General features: G+C 40.4%; 2 protein-coding genes and 1 long non-coding RNA gene across 8 annotated transcripts; 2 read left to right on the top strand and 1 right to left on the bottom strand.

The window, feature by feature from the left end:
• The first annotated feature begins 1244 nt into the window (after nucleotides 1-1244).
• LOC4342719 (uncharacterized) lies at nucleotides 1245-3409 on the top strand. 3 transcript variants are annotated; one of them, XR_001547590.3, is made up of 4 exons: nucleotides 1245-1293; nucleotides 1481-1713; nucleotides 1882-2152; nucleotides 3122-3409. It is a non-coding gene; the product is annotated as an uncharacterized lncRNA (long non-coding RNA). The 3 variants fall into 3 exon arrangements; XR_001547589.3 differs by lacking the exon at nucleotides 1245-1293 and adding an exon at nucleotides 1314-1391; XR_001547588.3 differs by lacking the exon at nucleotides 1245-1293 and having other exon boundaries at nucleotides 1479-1713.
• Nucleotides 3410-3865: 456 nt separating this feature from the next.
• On the bottom strand, nucleotides 3866-5709 carry LOC4342718 (uncharacterized). 2 transcript variants are annotated; one of them, XM_015791175.2, is made up of 4 exons: nucleotides 5565-5709; nucleotides 5154-5442; nucleotides 4495-4798; nucleotides 3866-4395 (listed from the first exon to the last, which is right to left on the bottom strand). In XM_015791175.2, exons 2-4 carry the CDS (start codon nucleotides 5350-5352, stop codon nucleotides 4035-4037), a joined length of 864 nt encoding a protein of 287 aa, XP_015646661.1. In that variant the 5' UTR covers nucleotides 5353-5442; nucleotides 5565-5709; the 3' UTR covers nucleotides 3866-4034. The 2 variants fall into 2 exon arrangements, with proteins under 2 accessions (XP_015646661.1, XP_015646662.1); XM_015791176.2 differs by having other exon boundaries at nucleotides 4495-4735.
• A 943-nt stretch (nucleotides 5710-6652) lies between these two features.
• Nucleotides 6653-15721, top strand: LOC4342717 (pentatricopeptide repeat-containing protein At2g41720). Of its 3 annotated transcripts, XM_015791172.3 has the most exons (13): nucleotides 6653-7106; nucleotides 7414-7586; nucleotides 8025-8130; nucleotides 8816-9925; nucleotides 9998-10103; nucleotides 10186-10390; nucleotides 11130-11262; nucleotides 12078-12182; nucleotides 12309-12429; nucleotides 13065-13218; nucleotides 13726-13837; nucleotides 14014-14220; nucleotides 15298-15721. In XM_015791172.3, the coding sequence occupies exons 1-10, from the start codon at nucleotides 6693-6695 to the stop codon at nucleotides 13088-13090; spliced, it is 2499 nt and encodes an 832-aa protein (XP_015646658.2). In that variant the 5' UTR covers nucleotides 6653-6692; the 3' UTR covers nucleotides 13091-13218; nucleotides 13726-13837; nucleotides 14014-14220; nucleotides 15298-15721. The 3 variants fall into 3 exon arrangements, with proteins under 3 accessions (XP_015646658.2, XP_015646657.2, XP_015646659.2); XM_015791171.3 differs by having other exon boundaries at nucleotides 13726-14220; XM_015791173.3 differs by lacking the exons at nucleotides 13726-13837; nucleotides 14014-14220.
• Nucleotides 15722-16853: the final 1132 nt, after the last annotated feature.

The raw sequence follows: 16853 nt of genomic DNA, 5'->3' as shown, positions 1-16853 counted from the left end.
TTAGCGGACCCAAGATAATACTCCATTCGTTTCTAAATGTTTGACACCGTTGACTTTTTAGCACATGTTTAACCGTTCGTCTTATTTAAAATTTTTTTGAAATATGTAAAACTATATGTACATAAAAGTATATTTAACAATAAATCAAATGATAGGAAAGGAATTAATAATTAATTAATTTTTTTAATAAGATGAATGGTCAAACATGTTTTAAAAAATCAATGGCGTCAAATATTTACAAACGGAGGAAGTATGTTGGAACATACTAGCCGCTATAGCACTCTCTATACACAATCTGCTATCAAGAGATTAATTCACGACCAACCCGCTATATATTATCTATCGCAATGCTTGAAATCCGGAAAATAATCATAGGAGATTAGGAGACCCTGCTTTGAACATAACCCAACTTTTTAAGCAGGGTCACCTGGTCCCCAAATTATTTTCCTAATGACAGTGAGGGACCTAATAAGATCTGGGCCACTGGATCATGACTTTTGGCCTAGTGACAGCAGGCCGACCCAGAGCCTGGCCCAAATTTGGATGAGTCTCTGACCCAACAATCCAGAGAACTTTTCTTTTTTTCTAAAAAAGATCTAGAGAACTTATTAGTACTTATCAATATTCAATTAATTAAGAATAGCTACTGTAGCATAGAGAGGAGATGATGGAATCAACTCAAATCTTATAAGCCGGAACTGGCTCAGGGAAGCAAACACAATATGTATGAGAAATGAAAAAAAAAGACTCACATGCTGTACAAAAATAAATAAGTCAACAAGATATTATTTTTCGAGTAGGACTTGGGCTAGAAAAAAAAAACGATGAAAAAAAAATGCTTGCAACAATTTAAGATTGGGTTTGAAAAGCTCAACAAGCCAATGGCTTATATTGTGACAACTGTTGATGGAGTCAAAGATCGATTATTTTTTTAGTGGTAGATGACATACCAATCGATAATGAGATGTCCGTGTGTGCGTTTATAACGTGAGTGTGCATGTTATGAGCGTGTGTCTGTACTGTATTTCTTTAAAAAAAATGATTAATCTGCATTTACTCAGCAGTAGAACCTTTTCTGTTCAATGTACTGTGCTGACCTGGAGGGCAGGTGTTTTTCGACGAATTGACGATGAGACAAAACTGAAGAATACTTGTATACTTGTCCAAATCCCCTATCTAATCCTCTAACCAAACAGATAAAGACGATTGGATAAACCAATTTGGATGAGGATCTCCTCCAAAATTCCTGGTCAGAGACTCCTATGTGGCAGTCTCCAGTTGGTTCTTGTGCAGGTTGGTCCTAGGTGTTTCTTGAATTTGCTCAGTTGGGTCAGTTTGACAGCGACAGGTGAAAGGCAAGAGTTTGGGGAAAGCAAGCAAGAAACTTGATGGTGTATTTTCTAAAAAAAATTATTTTTCCTGTCTTATCTCTTCTTGATTCCGTCTAAATTTAAGGATCTATCCGTCCATGGTTTGGTAGAATCTGAGGGCGGAAGCAAAGGGGGAAACAGTCCCACTCTGAAGAGTCTGAAGATTCCCCAAGGTCTATTTGGTTTCCAATCTTATTGAAGCAGGAGAAGAATTGTACGTGCTGGGGTGGTGAAACACAAGATCCTGATTCAATCACTGCCATGGGTGAAGGGTTCTTGCAAACTGGAGTCGATTCTGTTGTTGCATGGTGAGGTGAATTTGCCATCTCAGGATTATACAGAGGTAATTGTTCTGTGCCTTGTCAATCCCATCGATTAGAAGATGGAATCAATTATTGGAGAACTAGATAGATCTAACCCTTGTTCACCTCCATGGCATCTTGTCGGCTCACTCATGATTGGGGGGGGGGGGGGGGGGGCAAAAGGTTGGGGGTTCCTTGTGGGCTTGCAGGCTAGGTGTTTGTGGAATTGCCTCCCTGGAAGCAGCTGTAGGGAAAGGCTGGAGAGGAGAGGAAATTGAGGGAGAAGAGTGCGAGGATGACGATGTCGTGGGGGCTTGCGGCTCACATTGTGGACATGGTGTGGATGGTGCTCGCCGGCTGGGTTTCAACGTGCCTGGTGATCGCCGGTGAGATAGCCCGCGGCATGCGGAACGGGGAGATCAGCCCCTTTGTTGTTGGCTGAATCCTCCTGGGCCATTCTTCCTTCATTCATTGATGCAGGTGATTGCCTCAGGTCCTTCTCTTGGTTGTTTCTTGTTGCTCAATAGCCATGGATGTTGAGGAACTTGCACAGCACAATGCTTTCCCTTAAAGAAAATAGATTCAGTGCTATCTTTCTCACCTTTTATGTTTTGTACTTTTCACTGCTAAGCAATGTGAGTACTCACTCTGTCCCAATATGTAGCAAGATGGGTCTAATCCCATCCTAGGACTACGAATTTGGACATACCCTAGTCTTAGGATGGGTCTAATCCTATCCTAGGTTGCTACTTATTGGGACGGAGGGAGTATTTCGCTGACAACATTTCAAATTTTCGATTGTTCAATCTAAAATTTCAGCTATTTGTAGTTTGCAATGAGATATAGGTTTGGCTATTCTCTTTTATTAAGAAAGAGGCAGGTTAATCATGATCGTTCAGACATATGCCTCATGGTTCTAAGGCAATAGCCACTTACTAAGCTAAAGTGCCATTTCTTCATAGAGTAGCTTTGACTGACCTGCACAATGAATGAGTGGGAGTAACTGATACAATTTCGCTATACACTTTTAAATTTAAACATGTTGTTGAGTATGTTAATTTTTTGTAGTCATTACAGGTCCCAACAAAAATTCTCAAAATATACAAATTACCTTGACTACTTGAAATCTCCAAACCATCTCAATGACAGCAGCTAGAATAGTACAATGGTCATTAACTTCTTTGTGTATGTTGAAACTTGAAACCATTTTATTTATCGAACATGTGGTTGATTCTTACTAACCTTCCAGAATTAAGTCTCTTTCGCTTGGCACAACTATTCTTAAGCTATCAAATATCACTGCTCATCATGCTTGTTTGTGAATGATGTTTACATGATCAGTTTAACCATATTCCACATGCCTATTTACTACTACTTATCTTCACTTCGTCCCTTATTATGCTTCTGATCATTTGATCTGATTAGTAACAATTTCATTGTTTTTTGCAGATAGATTTTGTCGAATCCAGTCCTTCAATACACATTGCATTATACTGTACAGAGCCCATAAATCTCGATTAGCGTTCCACTGATTGCCTTCAGGCGTAAACAGAAGTGGTAGACTCTAGGTCATTATCTTTTCATTCTTACATTTTTTTTATGTCATGTAATCCTGTAAACATTTGTGCAACTACATATGAACAATCATGTCATCCCTATGTTCTTTTTCACCCTCTCAGCAAGGGTACTGAACTGTTTTGATCGATACTCAAATGAAGTTCCACAGATTATGCTGCATTATCAGGCTATGAACAGGAAATGTAAACTAATTCTTAAAGGAGAGAAAAATCTCTCTTTATTTTTGTGAATTTGTTTTTTTTTCGAAATGAAAGTTCTAGGGAAGAACTCTCGAAGGTACATGTTGCTTGGAGGATTATCATGAGGTCATACTGCAAAGTGCAAATCAGCAGCGTTTTAAAGTTCTGAGTCAGAATATCTGATCTGGGCTACTGATGTGAAAGTGAAACTAGAATGCCAGTAAACAGGGACTCCAAAGTGCTCCAATTGAGGAATCCTTGCCTGACAGACAGACAGCATACAAATTTGATCGATTTGTACGATTTGTACAACATACAATAGTTGCAGATAAGATTGGAAGCTGTAACATTTAGCTACCAAAACCACGTTATTCCTAATTAACGAGGGTGTGATTTAGTCATCATGATAATAAATACACAAGACCAACGAGAGCACTAAAATCTAACATATGGCTTTGTATCAACACTCCGTGTGAGAAGAACAGTTCTCCATTCCACACGATATCAAGTTTTTGGTACAACATGTTTCAAGTGAGAAGTAACAGTAGCAATTAGAAGCTAACATGTTTCTTGTGTACATTTTTTATGCTCAGCAAGCAGAACAATCACTCCCTTTGCCGACTTTTGTGATGGTGGTGGTGGCGATGCTTAGATTTCTTCTTGTCTTTTTTCTTCCTTCTCTCTTTCCTGTCCTTTTTCTCTGAACTCTTTTCCTTCTTCTTCTCTTTTTTCTTGTGGAGTTCAGGGCTGGAAGGTTCTCCATCTAGTGCTTCCCTACGCCAATAGTCATCAGGTGATCTTGATCTCAAAGACACTGGTTTCTCCGGGCCTTGTACTCTTCGTTCCCATTTTTCTTCCACCTGAGTATCAGCATTAGGTTCGTTCTCTTGACTACGAGATGCAACATTAAGGTATGGACCAGGCTCATCCATCCTAGAACCAACGGCCCCTCGACCTCGCTTCACCCTATAGCAGACCAAAGTTACATCTCTGTCAGCAACATTGCAGATAGCTACTTGTGTAAAATGTTGGTAGTAGAACAACCAAAAGATAGAAAATACAGACCTCGAATGAAGAAACTTCTCAATGTCATCGTCCCCTAGACCATCCTCCTGATCCGAATATGAACTGTTATAAGCTATGCCTTCTTCTTCAACCCTTGGACTGGAACTCTGGTTTCTCAAGTCACTTTTGCGTTTTTCACCTCTGGCGTCACCAAGACCTCTACTCCTTTTCATCTTAGACTCCAGTTCAAGTTCCTTCTCTCTGGCACGCCACATTTCATTGACCTCCACAACACGGTTCGCTGTAGGTGAACAGCACATATCATGCCAATTCAGTAAGTAGACAACCAGAACACCGCTGATATCTTTGGACAAGAAAATTAGCAACATGAGATCAGCTATACTTATGAGATTGTCATTACTTGCTATCCAGCGAATCATTCCTAGACAAAGGAAGTAAGTTTTACACGATTGGTTTATATTTTGTGTTTAACCACACCTATAATTCTCCTTTAAGACATGGAACAGACATTTTTTTGGGCAAACAATAAAATTAATATGTTCTATAAAAAATAATTCAATTCCAGATAAAAGTCTACCAAACGATTAACAATGAGTCAAGAAACTAAGAAATTATTATAGTTGCCTTGGATAGCTAATCAATCAACAGGAGGAGGTATCAAGTATGGAATAACGATAAATCGAAACTACGATGCTAACCTTGCTGAACTCCACGAACTGTGGCCGTAAGGAAGCGCGAATTCGGACGGTGCCTTACATTGGGCTTTCGCAGATATGCGTGAACACCTTCCCTGTCAGCCTCCGCCTGCAACCTCCTCGCCTCCTCGAGAAGTAAAGAAGCAAGACGATTCTCCGTCTCCAGATCCATCGTCTCAGGGGCGGATCCAACTTGGGACATTTGGGGGTTCAGATGAACCCCCAATACTGTTACTCTTGTATCAAAAGGTTGAGGCTCTCTCTGAAATTAAGAGATGAGCTTCTTCCAGATCTACAAGAGAAAGCTAGGGTTAACGAACGCACACAAAGCGAATTCCAGACAAAAGTAGGGGTGGGAGAGAGAGAGAGATGAATCCATGAATCAGAAGGAGGATGTGGATGGATGCTGCTCACCTGCAGGATCCCCTCCCCTCCGCTGCTTTGCTCGAGCAGATGGGGATCGGCGCCTCTCCCTCCCCCTGTTCTTGTCGCAAGGAGCGGAGGAGACGGGGGATTTCTCTTCTCCTTTTTACGCCGAAGGGGGGAGAGACTCGACTACGGATTCGGATTCGGAGTCAGAGGGAGGGAAATAGCGGGGAGATGGAGCGCACGATCTGCATCGGACGGCAACCAGCGAGGTTAGCAAAAACGAGCGGGCTCACCTGGCCCACGGCGACAAAATCCGGCCCATAGAAGCACTGTCTCCCTCGGCGCAGGTTCGGTACTTCGGTTGGAGGGAGGCTGCCCATGGTAATCGTGCCCGTTTGCCCATTTACCCTTAGATAAAAGCCCTATTATCACGGCCGCTATGTTTGCATAAAGGAGTTCTTTGCTGTATTGGAGAGGAGGGGGGAGGGAGGGGTGAAATAGGAGAGGCGAAGGAGGAAGACGACGACTCAGAGAGAGAACGGGAATGGATAAGATCGAATCAAGGGGTGAAAATAGGACGGGTAAGATCGAATCAAGGGGTGAAAACGGGACATGTATTTCCCGTCTGTCCATATTAATCTGTAATAATTTCAGGGTAAAATAATCTACCCATATGTTTACATAGGTATCGGAGCCGAATCCAGGTATTTCTTTTTGGCGGATACAAAATCGTATTGAAAAAATGATATCTTGAATCATCATTTTATATACTATTTAAATTTAAATTATCATAAATCACATCAACTTACTTTAGTTTATGTTGTCTAGCTATGTTACGCATTATTTTTTACTTATATTATTATAATACTAAACTCCTACAATAACACGTAGGGTTTCACCTAGTTTCTAAAATAAAAGCATTTCTACGGTGATATTTTTAGATTGGGGTGCTTGTAAATTACTATCTTATTTTTAAAATATAAAAATCTAGGATATAACAGAATGCTTTCTCGTTTTACGAATCTGATTCTAATTTCGCGAGGATATTTTAGGACGGATGGAGTTCATTTCCTGGTTTTTCTGTTGAGGAAAAGATCGCCCCTTATCCGGAAAACCCGCTCTCACACCGCCCCAACGGTAAAGCTTCTCTCCCCCCCTCCACCACCCGCCGCGATGTCTTCCGCTCCGCCGCCGCCGCGGTCGCCGGCTGCGACGCCCGACGCGGCGGCGCCAGCGTCACCGGCCCGGACGCGCGTGGTCCGCGCGCCCCCACGGCCGCCGCGGCCGCGGCTGGCGCACCCGGGCGCCGCGCCGCCGGGGTGGGCGGAGCGCCGCCCCGCCGTGTCCGTGGACTACGACCGGGGCCGGCGCGAGGCCCGCGCCGAGGTGGAGGGCGTGGGCGCCGCTTCGCTCCCCGCGCGCCACCGCCTGCGCGTGGAGGGGAGCCGGTGGCAGCGGGACTGGAAGGTGTCGGAGGCCGCCGCGCGCGTGCTCGCGCTCCCGCGCGCCGAGGCCCGCGCCGTCGACGCCGTGCTCAACTGCTGGGCCGGCCGCTTCGCCCGCCGCAACTTCCCTCTCCTCATCCGCGTAAGGCCATCATCCCCACGCTCTGTAGCATTTCATGAATTGAAAATTGCTGATGATATACATCAATGTGGCTGCCATGGTTGCCTTGCGTGGAGGCACTAATGACAAACTGGTTTTGGGGCCAAAATGTTATCGATTGCTTGAAATTACAAAAATCATGAACAATTCAATCGATCTAGCTGTGTTGTTATGGTAGTACCAGCTGCACATGCAAATTTTGTAGACGAGGCTCAAATCTCTCGATTTGCTAACATAAAACTAGCCTTTTCAGGTAATAACGCGCTTACACATGTTGTATCACTTGTAGGAGATCACAATTTCTGGGAATTTACAGCATGCTGTCCATGTGTTCTGCTGGATGAAAAATCAGGATAACTACTGTGCTCGTAACGACATTTATGGCATGATGATACGACTATATGCGAGGCATAACCAGGTTGATCAGGCACGTGGCCTGTTCTTTGAGATGCAGGAATGGCGGTATGAATGTTATAACATATATTTCTGACATAAGGTTTTAATTTGGCTTCTGCGTTCCTTCAACCATCAAAAAGAGTTTTGCCTGATATTACTAAAAAAATTTATCACCTCATAATTGAGTAATTGTCTCGTCGGTAACTTGTCTATATACAAATAACATGTTTGTGTTATGGTTCAATTTGTTTGAGTTTGCAAATCCAAAATCTTCCCAGATCATCTAGGGAACAGCGCAAGTGATGGTTGCTGATCTCGCATGTAGGAAATTTATACTTTATCATAATAAACTGTAATATGTGTAATACTAAGTGCAATTTCCATGTGGTTGCTATTTCTATATTTTGTTTTCCACTACTGTGATAAGAAATATATCATTTTTCATTATCTGTCATTTCCTTCTCTTTTTTTTTTTGGACAAAATACTGACATTTATAACCTTAGGTGTAAACCTGATGCTGATATATACAATTCCCTCATCCATGCTCATTCTCGAGCTGGTCAATGGCGTTGGGCCATCAACATTATGGAAGATATGCTTCGTGCTGCTGTCAGTATCATTCCTTGAAACATAAACCCTATATTCTTGCTTTCTCATCTTGCAAATGCCTAAGTTGATGTGTTTGTGTGTTTTATTTTTCGAAGTAATACAAAACATTAACTTTTGTGCTTTTAACCTTATTCATTTTAGATAAATAATTTTGGAAATGCTTCTTCTTTACAATGAGTACAATGCGTTTATTGCTTTCCTCATTTCGCTATAACCATTCTTGATATTGAGCTAATTTTTCATCTATAAACCCAATAGGGTCCTTCTGTTTTCTACTATACATAGTAATGGCTATGGTAGATTTAGTGCACCAAAGAAAATAATGAAGAGTTAAAAAATAACAGGAAAAACATGTTTTGCAACTACCAGAGGTTCAGAGCGAGAAATGCAATCCTGTTTTAAGGGAGTTTGTTGAGTAAGGTAAAATTGCTTGATTAAGGGTTGAAGTTTTTCTCTCTAAAATATGGGTTGAATTTGAAGAGAATCTTGGAACCATATAAAGTTTTTGGCTCCATGCACTCACTTTGTGCAAGGACACATCACTGTTGATTGCCTCATCAGTCCTTACGTTATTGAAATGCAAAGAGACTATTAGAAAACCAGCAAAGTTTATATATTTCATTTTTTTAGTTTAGTTGCCATAATTGTTTATTAAAGAAGGTTGTGTTCCGGACTTTTGCTGCAGATACCTCCTACCCGGACTACGTATAATAATGTGATAAATGCATGTGGGGCTGCTGGCAACTGGAAAAAAGCTTTAGAACTGTGTAAGAAAATGACAGAAAATGGTGTGGGACCAGATTTGGTTACACACAACATTGTCTTGTCTGCTCTCAAGAATGGAGCTCAGTACTCAAAAGCAATATCTTATTTTGAAATAATGAAAGGAGCAAATGTCACCTCTGATACTTTCACGTTAAATATTATCATCCATTGCCTTGTAAAGATTGGACAGTGTGGGGAAGCTATTGAATTGTTTAACTCAATGAGGGAGAGAAGAACCAAATGTCCTCCAGATGTTGTTACATATACTAGCATCATGCATTCTTATTGTATTTATGGGCAAGTTGAAAATTGCAAAGCAATCTTTGATTTGATGGTTGCTGAAGGAGTGAAGCCTAATATTGTAGCATATAATTCGCTTTTGGGTGCATATGCCTCACGAGGTATGCATAGAGAGGCCTTGGCAATTTTTAATTTAATAAAGAAAAATGGGTTACGACCTGATATAGTTTCGTATACCTCCTTACTGAATGCATATGGTAGATCTGCACAGCCTGAGAAGGCTAGGGAGGTCTTTAACAAGATGAAGAAGAACTCATGCAAACCAAATAAAGTCAGTTACAATGCACTTATTGATGCCTATGGGTCTGCGGGAATGTTGAAGGAAGCTGTTGGCTTGCTGCATGAAATGGAGAAAGATGGCATTCAGCCAGATGTTGTTTCCATAAGTACTCTGTTGGCTGCCTGCGGTCGCTGCAGGCAGATAACAAGAATTGAGACAATTCTTGAAGCAGCTAGGTCCCGAGGTATTGATCTAAATACAGTTGCTTACAACTCCGGCATTAAAAGTTATTTAAGTTTTGGAGATTATGAGAAAGCTTTGGAGTTGTATACATCAATGAGGGAGAGCAATGTGAAACCAGATGCTGTAACCTACAATATACTCATCAGTGGATCTAGTAAATTAGGAAAGTATACGGAATCTTTGAGATTTTTTGAGGACATGGTGGACTCCAAGGTTTCTTCAACCAAGGAGGTTTACTCTTCATTGATTTATTCGTATATCAAACAGGCAAGTGTTGCTCTTATTTTCTCTGTTGTTTACTCTAAAAAGTTTGCTATCCTAACAATGATTTGTATTCAGGGCAAACTATCTGAAGCAGAATCTACTTTCAGTTCTATGAAAAAATCAGGCTGTTTTCCTGATGTTTTGACATATACTACATTGATCCAAGCCTATAATGCTGGTGGTAATATTCTTTTGTTATTATGATTAATTGATTTAGCTTCTCAAGAATTTAAACTGATCTTTTAGTTCTTATGGACCATAAGGTGGTTGGAAGAGAGCTTGGGACCTGTTCAAAGAGATGGAAGTAAATGGTATTCCACCAGATGCCATTATATGCTCATCTCTCATGGAAGCATTCAATAAGGGTGGCGAACCTGAAAGAGTCCTTCAATTGATGGAATTCATGAAGAAAAAATCCATCCCGTTGAACCAAAAATCTTATTTTGAGATAATAGCTTCATGCACCATGTACGTTTACTGATGTCTTAAGTCGAACAGGCAATTCTAAATTGGTAACTTAGGTCTATTATTATTATCTGAGCAGTGTGCAACATCTGCTGATCTAGTAACACTATAAATATGCATTCACACTTGCTTTGGTATCATCGTGTTTATGGCTTTTAGGTGTACATGACTCAGTCATCTTACCTGTCATGTGCAGCTTTGCTTTAGGATTATTTTAATCAGGTGACCATTTGAGTCACTTACAAACATCTGCTTGTTCTTCTTAAGCAACCATGCGATATAAAAGATAAGTTTTTAATAGGTAAAAACAGTATGAAGTTTCAAGTTTATTAAGATAGCAGGGTGGAATGTTCTGTGTAGTGTTAATTCGATTCCAGTAATTGACAACTTGAATCAATTGAATGTTGGGGTTACTGTATTGGCAATCTACATTTGTTCGCTTACACAATTCGGATTGTAGCTCATTGATAATTTCATTTTCCTTGATGGGCTACAGCAACTTGCCAGTGAGCCTCTGCTCCTTTCATTATCACTGTTTGTAGGTTTAGATAATCAGGCTATCATGGCATGCTGCCATGCTTTCATCATGTAACTTGTATTGGACTTGTGATATATTGGTGGTTTCAAGTGTTGAGCAGAAACAAATTCCTTTTTACCGCACACATCTGGTGTTATGTTGTTTACAAGCTTTTGATGCATTGAATAACTCAATATTCTATTTTGTTCTGCTTCCTCATAACAGGATACGTGACTGGAAAACAGCAAGTGAGATGATTGAATATTTGGATTCTTCGCTCTCATCCATTTCTGTTGGAACACTAAACCATGTTTTAAATTTTCTTGGAAAATGTGGGAAGACAGAGAACATGATGAAGGTATAGTTGGCCTTCAGAACATAGTTGTCATTTCAGAACATGCTTCATTACTCTGTTTTTGGTGTGGTAGTTTATAGTTTTAGTGGATATCTTTCTAAGAACATAGTTGTCATTCCAGTAATTTTAGTGGATATCTTTCTAAGACCCAAAGAAAGATATCCAACTTCTGCAGTGCAATGGATATACATGCTTCATTACTCTGTTTTTGGTGTGGTATGGTTTTTAGTTTTAGTGGATATCTTTCTTTTTAATGCAAAGGGATGCAGTTCTCCTACATGTTCAGGGGGGAAAAAAACTATCGATCTGTTCATTTCTATAAAAGTGAAGTCCATATTTGGTTAGATATGGAACTAACGGCCTTGCCACACTGACACAATACAATATATTTCTCCCAAACATATAATCATTTAATATGTTTGTCCTCAGCATAATCAAATAGATTTATAGGATTCTCCTTTTCAGAGGAGTTGACAAATATTTTATGATTTCATCTACTCTTACTTATTTGGCAGTGAATTGTTTTTCTTGAATGTCTGAAGGTTCAAGTATCAATGTACTACCAGTAATTCCATACTTCCATGTACCACCTATATTTTCCTGCTGCTCCTTGTCCAAAATAAAAATGGATTTAGCAATAAGAACAATTTTATCTTGACTAGTTTTAAATCATCAGTTCATCACCTTCTCACATCAATACACATTGATACTTGAGGAAGCCATGGAATCACAAACATGCCACTACACTTGTAAGAGAAATAATGATCTGCATTTACAGTTCTGTTTCCCTACATTAATTATTTGATTCTCTTATGCAGCTGTTTTACAAGATGGTGACTTCATGTTCTACTGTGGGTCTTTCTACTTATGCGGTTGTTCTTAGAAATCTCCTAGTTGTTGGGAAATGGAGAAAGTATATTGAGGTAACAAGGCCCCTTCTCATTTTTACATCATCTGATCATCTCAGAATACCGCTTGCAACAAGCTAGATTCAAGAGTAATAGGTCAAAACCTGATATTTATTTGAGCTTTATTTTTTGTGCCTGTAGGTTTTGCAGTGGATGGAGGACTCTGGAGTTCATCCAACACTATATATGTTTCAAAATGTCCTTCCCTATATCTGGAGAGAAAATGGCATGGATTTTGCTGCTACTATGCAAGAAAAAATAAGTATGATACGTCCTACTCTAATTATCATTTCAAGAAGACTATGAATTTATCATGCAATAATATAATCCCTCCGTTTCATATTATAAGTCGTTTGACTTTTTCCTTAGTCAAAGTTTCTTAAGTTTGACCAAGTTTATAGAAAAGATTAGCAACATTTATAACACCAAATTAGTTTCATTAAATTTAACATTGAATATATTTTGATAATATGTTTGTTTTGTATTGAAAATGTTAGGATATTTTTCTATAAACTTGATCAAACTTAAGGAACTTTGATTAAGAAAAAAAGTCAAACGACTTATAATATGAAATGGAGGGAATATTTTGGTATCTCTTATTTTGTTTCTGTTTTGATGAGCTTGCATATATTACGAGCCCCATCGGTTGCCCTAATAAGCCAAAGCCAAAATTTGAATTTTCAAACTTAATTTTGAAGTTGATTTTAAAATATTTTCAACGTAGTTCTTTTTTAGTATTGGCTTTTAAGTTGTTAAGAACACATATATAAAAGTTTTACCTATAAGTTAGTTTTTATTCTCTAATAAGCCGTTTTGGCTTATTAGGGAATATGGGCAACCGATGGGACCTACATGAATCATTGTTATGGATGACTCATTTGAGCTTAATCACACCAGGTTCATTGAGAGACAAGCAAACGTGAGCTCTCGATGTTTACATCTCTCTGATGTTAAGCAGGAAATACCTCGGCTTTAAACACAGGTCTTCCAACACAGAAACGCCTGCCTCCTTCAGTGGTAACACATATGTGCTGACAAAAAGAAATTTATGGTATGAGAACTGTTCTGTTTTTCTCTCTTTGCCTTCTTCTTTTTCTTTCTTTTTCGCTTTTCTATTCTTAAATCAAAGTTCAAACAATTCTAGGTGTTATTTTTTCTGAAATTTCTGGTTATCGCCCAGAATCTATTTCCAAAATGAAACTGGGAATCCCTGGTTTGAAGTCCATTAGGCCCATAACTGAAATTGTTGGAAAATTCCTTACGTGTCACTAGAAATTTCCAGATCCTGAAACCAAATCCATGTTTTGAGAAAACTGGCGGTTCCCGAACTAGAACCCAAAGGAAAAGGATGCCACCAGATTTTTGCTTCTCCCATATATGGCACTCCTTTGTGAACCTATGCCGGAATATGCATCGGGCGGTAACACAGTTTGGCCCAAACGTACTACTTGTCATTTTTATTCCAAGTGGCACCTCTACTCTCCATCTGATTACACATAAACCCAAAGAAAGAAGGAAACTCTACATCCGTAATTGACACATCCCATTTCTTATAAAGGATGGCAAGGTGGCATTCACACATCCAAAGGGAAGCACCTAGAACAGGGCAGTATGAGGATTGCATCTCTCCACCTCTAATGCTCATCTGGGTGATCGTGTCGCTGGTTAAGGTTTGATATCCATCAATCTGGCAAAAGTTTGCATTTCTTGCCACCTCAACATAGGATGGGCAACGAGTGCGTAACCGCACCTCTGATATGCTCATCTGGGGTGGTCGAGCCACTGCTTTGATAATTGATATGCATCATTCTGGGAAAACTTTGCATTTCTTGCCACCTCCATGTAGGTTGGGTAATGCCTGTGCAGCCTCACCTCCACTGCGTACATCCCAGTGTGGCTGTTGCAGTTCTGGTCCACAAGCCTATACTATGGGCTTGGTGCCTCCTCATTGCTGTCACGAGTGCATAACAGGAGTGAGCATGCACAAGGTGTCCTGGCGCTGTTTCCACTCCGTGGTCAGTTACGGGTGAAGTTGTGAAAAACAGTGCCCCTGGTAATTCCTGACCGACTGGCTATAGTTCATGATTTGTTACCGACCGAACGGTAATCGTTCATGATTTGTTACTGATAGAAATGGAAATGGTTACTGACAGACACAAAAATGGAAATGGTAAAAAAAAAGAGTAAAATCCATCACCGGTCCCTAAACTTGTACCGCTGTGTCATCCCGGTCCTTAAACTCGCAAATCGACCGTTCAAATCCTCAAACTTGTTCGACTGTGTCATCTCGGTTCCTAAACTTGCAGATCACTCATTTAGGTTCTCCAACTTGTTCAGTTGTGTCACCCCGGTCCCTAAACTTGGATTTGAATATCATCTGGATCAAATAGGACGGTCTAAAGACTTTATATTTAAAAATAATTCATAAATTTTTCATGTGAATTCTAATGAAGACAAACTTTATATCAAACTTGTAGCCCTCGACGTGATCTACAACTTTGTAGTTGATTTTTTTTTATTTTAAGTCATTTTTTGTCCCAAAATGTAATTGTGAAATTAAAATTTCAAAATCTATAAACATGCAACAATATTTTGAGACCCTAAATGGTTTTAATTCAAAAACTTTTCAACTAAAAAGTTGTAGGTCACGTCGAGGGCTACAATTTTGATATAAAGTTTGTCTTCATTAGAGTTCACATGAAAAAGTTATGAATTATTTTTTGATATAAAGTTTTTAGACCGTCCTGTTTAGGGACCGAGGTGACATAACTGAGCAAGTTGGAGGACCTAAACGAGTGATCTGCAAGTTTAGGGACCAGGATGACATAGTCGAATAAGTTTGAGGACCTGAACGGTCGATTTGCGAGTTTAAGGACCGGGATGACACAGCGGTACAAGTTTAGGGACCGGTGATGGACTTTACTCTAAAAATAGAAACAGAAATGGAAATGATTTTGTTGTTTTACCAACCGTTTCCTTGGTTATCGTATTTTCGAGGAAATTACCCTTTTTATAATATGGTAATTACCCTTTTTCTAAATACACAGTACTTGTGTCTCATGTCTCCGTTTGGCCCATAGCATAAATTGTTCTTTTTATGTTCTTGACTTCTTGTCTCTAATGATTTCAGATGAGCTACCACCATCATGAGTGAAGAACAGAGTATGTCGTTAAGTTTGTCTAATACAGGATGGGGGCATAAATCATCATTGCGTTCCTCAGTACAGCATGGCCAATGTCCACAGCATGTTTTGGCATAAGATTTGGAAATAGTACCATAAATGGGAGAAACAAAATTCAAGGGCATATTCCCAGTGGCACAAGGGAGATTCCCTCCAGCCTCCAGGTAGATAATGAGTTTGTACTTTGTTAAGATCTACTGAAGCGTTGTTTTGGTGCTTCAAGAATGAGGTTGACACTTGTGGATGATATAGCTTGTAGGTAGCTAATACAGTGCATATATATTCTCTTTGAGGGTACATAGACAGTGTGGATGACAAATGGAATATGAAAGAAAAATGCAAAGCGTTTCTCATCCGCTCTTTTGCAGCTCACCCCGCCTTCCCATTTGTCTCTACAGAACGACTAATTCATCACATATGAACACAATGTAATTGAGCATATAATTAAGTAAACTCTGAAAAGTAGCCCGGAAACTGCATCTCATTTTGATGATTCAAGGGGAGAAGGTCAAGATGTGCTTCATAGGGGAAATGGGGAATTTTGATTATCAAGGGGAGAAGGCAAGGGTGGAGACGAACTGCATACCTTCAAACAGTATATAAAATTCTGAACGTTTGCATGATCATATTTTGCGTCTCCAGGCTCCAGCAAACTAAGCTAAACGATTCATGCTCAAGTTGGCTTTCATGCATTAGTGGTTAATAAAGCAAATGTGTATTGCGAAAGCTGTATTATTATGTGGCATATTTGGTCTTTGAGATATGCACTTCTCTACTACTTTAAAATACAGTTGTTCTCCTTTCTCCGTGAAAGTTGTGATTTTATGTGGCATTTTTGGTATTGCCATATCAGCTGGCCCTACTAGTTAGAGTGGTTTCTTCCTCCTCCCTCTCTCTTTCGACTCGCTCACCCCTCACCGAGCTTGAGGCCGCCATGGCTCACTCTTTTGACTCCCTCCCTCACCGAGCTTGAGTCGGCCATAGAGATCTCGCCATGCTCGAGAGAAGAGGGAGGTTGGCGGTGGCCATGACGAGGTTGACAGTGAGATTGATGCGGTGCCCACCCCCTTGGCCATGCTCAAGGGAAGAGGGAGGTTGGTGACAAGCTTGACGCGGAGCCTGCTCCCTTGGCCGTGATTGGTGAAGGGGCTGTTAGCAAGCTCGAAGAAGAGGGTTCGCCAAGCACATAGAAGACGGGGTTATTGGCAAGCTCTGGTGAGGGTTGATGGATGCGGATCGACCCAACTGTATCTTGATCTGGCTACGGCTAGTTGAAATTTGGAGGTATCTCTCCTCCCCGATGTCGACGAGAGTACGAGACCAAGGTGTGGTTCTTCAATTCTCTCCTCCATGAAGCCTTTGCCGTCCCCTCCTACCCAAGCTCCACCACTACCGCCGTCGGCACTCTCCTCGTCAAGCTCAGGGAGCTCGTAGATGGCTTCCTATCCAAGCGCCACTACCACCCTAGACCCAGCACCCCCACCCCCTCCCCCTCCTTGCCGAG

This window comes from Oryza sativa, chromosome 7, assembly GCF_034140825.1.
Source record: "Oryza sativa Japonica Group chromosome 7, ASM3414082v1".
Lineage (NCBI taxonomy): Eukaryota > Viridiplantae > Streptophyta > Magnoliopsida > Poales > Poaceae > Oryza > Oryza sativa.
This window is presented reverse-complemented; position numbering and strand designations above follow the sequence as displayed.